The sequence below is a fragment of the Sphaerodactylus townsendi genome, linkage group LG01 (assembly GCF_021028975.2).
Source record: "Sphaerodactylus townsendi isolate TG3544 linkage group LG01, MPM_Stown_v2.3, whole genome shotgun sequence".
NCBI classification, from domain to species: Eukaryota; Metazoa; Chordata; class Lepidosauria; order Squamata; family Sphaerodactylidae; genus Sphaerodactylus; species Sphaerodactylus townsendi.
The window spans coordinates 24,742,141-24,751,189 of record NC_059425.1 but is presented as its reverse complement, the minus strand read 5'-3'; the positions used below and the strand labels follow the sequence as shown (position 1 = coordinate 24,751,189).

Sequence of the window (9,049 nt, the reverse complement as noted above, 5' to 3'; positions counted from 1 at the left end):
CCTCCACAGCTCAAGTGGCAGAGTGAGGAATCAAACCTGGTTCCCCAGATTAGAGCGCACCTGCTCTTGGCCACTACATTATGCTGGAAGGAAGAACCTTCCCCCTCCCTACCCCCACCATGACATTAGTTGGTTTTGACTCATTTGTGTTTTCCTGCTTCCTCCCCAGAGAGAAGGGGGATGAGTCACCTGCAGGCTGCGCACAACTTTTGTCTGGGTGTACAGCTGGGGGAGCAGGTGGATGGCGGTGTGGGCTGATGCCAGGGAAGGCCCCGTCTGCCTTGCCTTGGCAAGCTGCAGCTATCTTGGGACTTCCCCCACCCTTGCACCACACCCTTGATGCGTCTCATCCCAACTAGTGCCAGGATGGTTTTCCTTCCTTCTCTTTAAAATACTGCAGAAATTAGGTTAGCTTTTTATAAAAAATACCCTGAATGCTCTTGAAAATGTATTTCTGAAACGGGGCTTTCCTGCCTCCTGCTGCTGCAGTAGCAACGGAAAACACGGGGAAGATGAAATCTGGTGTGCTTTTTTTCATTGTCATTAAGAAGCAAGAGCAGGCAGTAGCCACTGGGCTGTACTACTGCCTTCCCTGAGATATAAGAGGTGCATAGGGTGAGGAGGCCAGGCCGGCTTAGGCTACCAGCACACATCTTGCTATGAGCCCCAGGCCACTGTTGACGCCTTCTGTGCCGTTTTCATCTTCCTCGCACACCATCTGGCAGAGAGGGGGAACGGTTATTCCTCCAGGTGGGCAAGGGAAAACATAGATCTCTGTCAACCGTTGTCACTCTGCTGCCTTGGAAGAGTTCCTGAAAAGGCACCCGTTTTTGTTGTGAGGAGCGGTGTGGCCAAGGGCCTCAGAGGCAGTAGTTTCAGGTCCATCCCATCATGAGTTGGTGCTTTCCTGGCTGGAGTTACTGCGGGGAGGAAGGCTCCGCGTCCTGTCAGAGATCTGCCACGAGAAAACAAGACTCTTGTCAGTAGGAGCACCTTCCTTATGAGGAGAGGCTGCAGCGTTTGGGACTCTTTAGTTTGGAGAGGAGATGTCTGAGGGGGGATATGATTGAAGTCTTTAAAATTGTGCATGGGGCAGAAAATGTTGACAGAGAGTTGTTTTTCTCTCTTTCTCACAATACTAGAACCAGGGGGCATACATTGAAAATGCTGGGGGGAAGAATTAGGACTAATAAAAGGAAACACTTCTTCACGCAACGTGTGATTGGTGTTTGGAATATGCTGCCACAGGAGGTGGTGATGGCCACTAACCCAGATAGCTTTAAAAGGGGCTTGGACAGATTTATGGAGGAGAAGTCAATTTATGGCTACCAATCTTGATCCTCTTTGATCTGAGATTGCAAATGCCTTAGCAGACCAGGTGATCGGGAGCAACAGCTGCAGAAGGCCATTGCTTTCACATCCTGCATGTGAGCTCCCAAAGGCACCTGGTGGTAGCAGAGAGCTGGACTAGATGGACTTAGGTCTGATCCAGCTGGCTCTTTCTTATGTTCTTAGGAGAGGCGCTGCCTCTGTGCTGTTTGGCATTTTGTGAGGGGTGAGGAGCCTTCAGTGTTCCCCTTCCCAGCAGAACCGACCAGCTACTTGGTCGTGGAAAGCACCACCAAATCACAGTGGATTTACAGCAACCCCGTAGGGTTTTAAAAACAAGAGATGTTCAGAGGTGGTTTGCCATTGGCTGCCTCTGCATGGGTTGAGAGAGTTCTGAGAGAACTGTGATCAGCCTAAGGTCACCCAGCAGGCTTCATGTGGAGGAGCAGGGAATCAAACCTTGTCACCCAGATTGGAGTCTTATACTCTTAACCACTACACAACACTAACTGTCACTAAGCTAGTAAAAAAGGGAGAGGTGGAACTATCAAAAATACTGTACTGGGTTTGAGGGACCCACTTGTACAAAAGAAGAAGAGTTTGGATTTATACCCCTCTTTTCTCTCCTGTGAGGAGATTCAAGGTGACTTACAAGCTCCTTTCCTGTCTTCTCCCCACAACAGACATCTTGTGAGGTAGGTGGGGCTGAGAGAGTTTGGAGAGAACTGTGACTAGCCCAAGGTAATCCAGCAGGAATGTAGGAGTGCGGAAACACATCTGGTTCACCAGATAAGCCTCTGCCTTCAGGTGAAGGAGTGGGGAATCAAACCTGGTTCTCCAGATTAGAATCCACCTGCTCTTAACCACTACACCACGCTGGCTTAGATTTTTACTGTGTCCTAAATTCTTTTTAACTTTTAAAAATGTAAATCTCTTTGAGTTGAAAAAGCTGCATATAAATGTCCTAAACAAGGAGGCTGAGGCAGGTGGGGCTGAGAGAGTTCAGAAGAACTGTGGTCACCCAAGCAGGAACGTAGGAGTGCGGAAACTCATCTGGTTCACCAGATAAGCCTCTGTCATTTAGGTGGAGGAGTGGGGAATCAAACCCAGATTAGAATCCACCCGCTCTTAACCACTACATCATGCTGGCCATGCAGAATAGAGGCTGCATTGAGGAGAAGAAATGGAATGTGTCAAAGCAAAGGAGCCAACCCTAAAGATGAACCCCGAGCAAGTACTGTTGGAACATATGCACAGTATGAGTATGGATCCAGGTTGGTCAAGAGAAACAGATCGGAGTGAGGTTGCATAAGCATTTCAGGAACCTCCGTACCTTTACCAACATATCGATGCCAGAAGAAAAACTCAGTGGGGACGTGAAGGAGTCCTCTGACAAGGAGCTGCCCAGCTTGTACTTCCCTACAAGACAAAAAGCGCACGAGAGAGAGAGAGAGGCAGTTACTGTGAAGCTCTGATAGAGAATTCCCATTCATCATCCTCTGTCAAAGGAAGGGGCTGAAATATTACAGCCGGCCACAGCTCAAAGACCCTGGCCAAGGAGCTTGACCTTTTCTCTCATCCCCCTGCCTTATTTCTTACTCGAGGAGGAGTCTCCTGTCCCAGTGCTATCGCTGCCTGAAGAAGAGGGCCGCCGGATCTCGGAAAAACTGCTGCAGCGCAAACGGGCTTGGGCCTCTCGCTTCTTCTCTTCCTGGGCCTGGAAGCAGATTGTGACCAAAGGGTCAGGTTTTTTGAAGATGGCAAGGAAACAATAAGCATCATAGAGTAGAGCAGCATGGCTTAAAGCAGGGGTGTCCAACTCTGGTCCTCCAGAGGTTCATGGACTATTATTCCCATCAGCCCCTGCTAGCGGGGGCTGATGGGGATCATAGTCCATGAACTTCTGGAGGGCCAGAGTTGGTCACACCTGGCCTAAAGGATGTCAAAAACCAAACCACTCAAAATTCTGCCTGCAACAAAAAAGAACCCAGGTTTCTGTTCTCTGCCTTCCCAGTTCTTCAAGCGGCCCTTGCATTTTCCATCCCCTGACTTACCACAAACAAGTCCTGCAGCTTATGTTGTTTCTCACCCGGACCGACATGGACAAGGTGGTTAAAGTTGCTAGGGCTGGATATGAGCTTGGAGCGGAGGGTGGGGTCCCGCATCATCTCTCTGTGAGACATGGAATAGAACAGGTGAGCAGGCGCTCAGACATGCCCTGCCCATGCTAGCAATGAGAAGACATTCAAACAGGCTTGGAAGAAGAAGGGGACCTGGCTCTCTTTAGTTTGGAGAGGAGACGTCTGGGGGGATATGACTGAAGTCTATAAAATTGTGTATGGGGCAGAAAATGTTGGCAGAGAAATTTTTCCTCTCTTTCTCACAATACTAGAACCAGGGGGCATTCATTGAAAATGCTGGGGGGAAGAATTAGGACTAATAAAAGGAAACATTTCTTCACACAATGCGTGATCAGTGTTTGGAATATGCTGCCACAGGAGGTGGTGATGGCCACTAACCTGGATAGCTTTAAAAGGGGCTTGGACAGATTTATGGAGGGGAAGTCGATCTATGGCTACCAATCTTAATCCTCCTTGATCTGAGATTGCAAATGCCTTAGCAGACCAGGTGCGCAGGAGCAGCAGCAGGCCATTGCTTTCACATCCTGCATGTGAGCTCCCAAAGGCATCTGGTGGGCCACTGTGAGTAGCAGAGTGCTGGACTAGATGGACTCTGGTCTGATCCAGCAGGTTCTTTCTTATGTTCTTATGACCTCCATCACCTTGTGGCCTTGTGCAAAGCTATTTCGGGGAACCCTCAGGCGCTACAGCCAAGGACTGACTTCCACCTGGCTGTGTGGAGCTTCAGCCACTTCACCACACTCTCAGCTGTGACCTTTTGGGTATTCTCTGAGCTCAGACTCACCTTCTCTGGAGCTGCCGCTCCTCTTCCGAGATGCGGAAGGAGAAGCGGCGTTTGTGCCGAGTTCTCGCCAGATGCCGACGACTGTTGTCCGTCATCTCGGGGATTTCAAACTCGTCTTGGTCTGGAGAAGAAGGGAAAAAATTGGTGGCCTACCGACCACTGTTCACATGGTTTGATTTCCTTCCACTTTTCAATTTGCTTTTAACACATGCTTCCTGGGTTTTTCTTTCTTCCAAGCCAAACTGACCTTTCCCTTCCCTGTTTGGATTGCTTAAGCGGTGGCAAGTGACCTTTTCTATTTGGCATTTTATGATCAAGGTTTTAGTCTATTACGAGGAAGCTGCCGTAGCAACTCAGGAAGCCTTTTCAGGCTGAGTCGGCTCTCAAATGCAGTTTTTAAGTGTCACACTAAAATCAGTGAGACCTAGGCTCGAGTCCTTAGTCAGCTATGCAGCTCACTGGGTGACTTTTAAGACAGCCATCCTTTCTCACCCTAGACCAGTGATGGCGAACCTATGGCACTCCAGATGCTGGCAGGGGCTGATGGGAATTGTAGACCATCAACATCTGGAGTGCCATAGGTTCTCCACCACTGCCCTAGACAAAAAGAAAAGAAGGCTGCTACCTTAAGCTCCTTGAATGGAGGGTAGGATAGAAACATAGAATTGCTACGCTTAGAGCTCCCTGCCTTCCACCTTACCTAATGCCTTGTTCCTGAGGTAGGTCAGGCGAACTTTCTCCGTACCAAAAGTGCAAAGGGATCCCTCAGGGTTTAGTGCACGTACCTGTTCAAAGAGAAGTATATCATTCAGAGACAGTCAACAGCATAAGCTGCTACTATTAAATTTCCTTAGCACAGAAACCACTCTTGCTGGCAGGACAGAAGATGGCTGAGTGTAGGGGCCGGACGGCCTGCTTATTTGATGTTTATACTGTGTGTGTTTTGCTTAAACAGTTTCCTGTATAATCAGACAACAGCCTTTTGTTGTTGTTATACTGGTTCAAAGAATGCCTCCTGTAACATGGGGCCTGCTGTGTCACAGGGGTGTATTGTCTAAATACATTGGTTTAGATCTCATGGATCTGATACATTAAAAATAGCCATTCGCCCTAAACAAAGGGGTTTCCAAGAGCCTATTGCAGCAAAGGACAACTCCTGCTAACAGGAAAAGGTACCACAGTTAGCAGAATGGGTCAGGGGTGTACTTTCCCCCTGCTAACATTTTATTCATACATGCATAGGTTTAACTAATGATAGTCAAGAATGTGAGTTGGACAGTTCCTTTTTATAGGTTTGGGGATTGAATTTTTGGTGCTTCAGTAATAAGAATAATAGTATACTGTTAACAATAATAGGATACTGTTAATAGCATACTGTTAACAATAATAGCATACTGTTAATAGCACACTGTTAACAATAATAGCATACTGTTAAAACCACAATAGAGCCTTAGGGGAAATGTCACAGTGTACCCTATAAGCAGAGCCAGGAAAGAAATAGGAACTAAGGTCCAAGGAAGTCACCTTCAATTGTACAGTTCCTCACCAATAATAGCAGGTTTTGCACAATTTCAGCGAGTCCTGCTTTTCAGTCTGTTGTTCTACTCCAGAAAGCTGTGTACTTGATAAGGAGTGTGTAACAGCAGTCCTTGGTCTGCCAAAGAGCTGTGAGACACTGACCCATGCCTCTTGCGAGGAAAAATTCAGAAGGCTGCTCAGTTTTTCAGGAGTCAGACAACAGTAACACAAGATGCAACTCGGCAACTTCAGACAGGTGCTAACTCTGTGACAGCCAGTGTTGTGCCGGGATTATATTATGACCAGGTGCAACTCTCTGTCTGGTAACGAACACTCACTGGATCTTTTGCGTCAGGCTCTCATAGCCTATCCTACCTCACAGGGTTGTTGTGGGAAAATGGACCAGGGAGAACTATGTATTCCAATTCTGCACTTCTCCGTTGAAGGGGTAGGCAGAAATGTACCAGAGTGGCAAGACACTGAAAAACCGAACAGAGGACTCCTAACATGTCATTTAGACACAAAACAGCTGTGGCTGGTTAAAATATTCTTTCACCCTTTCCCAATTCTATGTCCTCCAAAAGGAAAAAAAGATGAAATAAGGGCATTGCCTCTTTACCCTTCTGGACTAAAAATGGCCAGGTGAAGGGGAACAGTTTTGAAATGACCGACGGGGGAAGAAGAAGAAGAGTTTAGATTTATATCCCCCCTTTCTCTCCAGCAGGAGACTCAAAGGGGCTTACAGTCTCCTTGCCCTTCCCCCCTCACAACAAACACCCTGTGAGGTAGGTGGGGCTGAGAGAGCTCTGAGAAGCTGTGACTAGCCCAAGGTCACCCAGCTGGCATGTGTGGGAGTGCACAGGCTAATCTGAATTCCCCAGATAAGCCTCCACAGCTCAGGCGGCAGAGCCAAGAATCAAACCCGGTTCCTCCAGATTAGATACACGAGCTCTTAACCTCCTACGCCACTAAAGCAATAGCAGCCTTGGGTGAAGAGGGTTCAGCATAACTGCTATTTAAGGCTAAGTTACATAACAAGGTTCCTGCTCATCACATGCAGCTTGGCCCAAACTGAAGGTGCACCCAGAAAAGATACAGAGTTTTCTTTTTGGTTCTTATGAGCCATGTTTAACGAAACTGCTTTGCAAACAGAGGAAATAGGATAGCTGTGGTGGGTTTTCTGAGCCACACAGCTGTGGTCTGGTAGGCTTCGCTCCTAATGTTTTGCTTACAACTATGGCTGGCATCTTCAGAACAGTCATGCCATGTCATGAAGATGCCAGCCACAGATGTGGGGGAGACATTAGGAGCAAAACCTACCAGACCACAGCCACATGTCCCGGAAAACCCACAACAGCCAGTTGATGGTGCCTTCGACAATACAGAAGTTAGGCTAGTAAACAAAGCCAAAGGTCGGGTAGGGTCAAGGCCAAAAAACAAAACCCCACTCACTTTTTTCAGCGGCACCGTCTGAATCCACTCCGCTTTCCGAACATCAAACACATCCACGGCATTCTCGCTAAACACTGACAAATAAGGAGCATTGTAACCTACAGTAGGGAAGAAGCGGCATGGATATGAAGACCTGTCGTGTTTGTGTCCAAACACCCCCCCAATTAAAACAGAGCTGCAGTTGACCCTGCAAATGCCTCTGGGATAGGGGAAATGCATGTGGCAGTCCCCCCCCCCCAGGCATCCCCATGACTTTGTTTCCATAGCAGGGTCTTTATTGACCATGCCAAGGGCTACATTAGTACTGCCTGCTTTTCCCTCTGTCCCAGTGCCTGGACTGAGAGAACAGTGTCTCTCCCATGCATGTGGTAAGGGTACTTGCCCAGCCATGGAGCTGATGCCCCCACATTTCAGCCTCGGATAGTATCTAGCCCTAGTCCAGGGGTGTCCAACTCTGGGGCTGTCCATTGACTACAATTCCCATCAGCCCCTGCTGGCATGGCCATGCTTGAACAACTGAAGCGCCAGAGTCGGACACCTCTGCCCTAGTCAGATGCAAGCTCTGATTCCCACATTTTACAAACTGAGCCAGACTGAGAGTCAGCATAGTGCAGTGGTTGGAGTATAGAACAGGATCTAGGAGACTCAGGTTTGAATCCCTGCTCTGCCTTGGAAACTTGCTAGATGATTTTGGACCAGACACGTCCTCTTAGCCTGCTCTACCTGACAGCGCTGTTTGTGTAAGGATAAAATGAAAGAGGAGAGAATGGTGTTCTTATCATTGGGGGCTGGGGAGAACAGGTAAAAACTTAAATAAAGTAAATAAAACCAGCTAACAAATGACATAACTAAATAAAATAAAAGGGGCTTAGATTTATATCCCACCTTTCTCTCCTGTAAGGAGACTCAATGTGGCTTACAAGCTCCTTTCCCTTCCTCTCCTCACAACAGACACCTTGTGAGGTAGGTGGGGCTGAGAGAGTTCCCAAGAACTGTGACTAGCCCAAGGTCACCTGGCAGGATTCATGTGGAGGAGAGAGAAAAAAACCTGATCACCAGATTAGAGTACACCACTCATGTGGAGGAGTGGGGAATGAAATCCGGTTCTCCAGGTAAGAGTCCACCGCTCTTAACCACTATGCTGGCTCCAAATAAGTGTTGCAGGCAATGGGACAGGGATTCTGTAGCCCAAAGAACCAACCCCCTTTCCCCCGAACCCGAGGGCCACTCACAGCAGCTGAGGGGGGGCGCAGGCCACATCAGCTCTTGGGGGCGGCTCCTTCGCCCCTGCCCATCCACGTAGAGGCCGAATCCGCTGAAGCAAAGGATCAGCTCGCTGAGGCTGACCTCCACAGCCTTGAGAGCTTCCATGTGGGTCACTGCTGACGCCCGGGGGTCATCAGCGTGAGGAAGGTTCACAGGCGGCCCCTCGTTGAGCAGAGGGTAAAGGGAAAAGCCGGAGGGGTAGCCCACGCAGAGGCGATCCCCCAGCACGTCCAGGCACTGCACGTAGCCCTGAGCCTGAATCTCCTTGATGCGCCGGTGCGGAGGGCGAGTGGCCGTCAGCTGGAAACACAGGACCTGGCGCTTGCAGGCCACGCACAGCACGGGCGTTGTGCTGCGGCAGATGAGCCCCGTGGCCACCGCTTGACAGCTCTTGGCCTCCACGACTTTGGTCCCCGGAGCCTCCGGGGTCTCCAGCTCAGCCCAAGAGAAGATGCGTATGCCGTGGTTCTTGCCACACAGCACGGACAGCAGCTGGGCTTGCGGGGAGACCAGGAGCAGCTGCACTCGCCGGCAGTCGCCAATCTGCAGCACATCTGAA

At 49.2% G+C, this 9,049-nt stretch overlaps 1 protein-coding gene across 2 annotated transcripts in view; it reads right to left on the bottom strand.

Annotated features, from left to right (window-relative positions):
• Window positions 1–435: 435 nt before the first annotated feature.
• Window positions 436–9,049, bottom strand: part of CDC42BPG (CDC42 binding protein kinase gamma) — a 67,071-nt gene continuing 58,457 nt past the window's right edge. For both annotated transcript variants that reach the window (XM_048514299.1, XM_048514308.1), the window contains exons 30-37: window positions 8,457–9,044; window positions 7,225–7,322; window positions 4,955–5,039; window positions 4,255–4,375; window positions 3,384–3,501; window positions 2,929–3,046; window positions 2,663–2,748; window positions 436–955 (exon numbers count right to left, since the gene is read on the bottom strand). In XM_048514299.1, coding sequence (XP_048370256.1) covers window positions 890–955; window positions 2,663–2,748; window positions 2,929–3,046; window positions 3,384–3,501; window positions 4,255–4,375; window positions 4,955–5,039; window positions 7,225–7,322; window positions 8,457–9,044 — 1,280 coding nt within the window. In that variant the 3' untranslated portion in view covers window positions 436–889. The remainder of the gene's footprint in view (window positions 956–2,662; window positions 2,749–2,928; window positions 3,047–3,383; window positions 3,502–4,254; window positions 4,376–4,954; window positions 5,040–7,224; window positions 7,323–8,456; window positions 9,045–9,049) is intronic.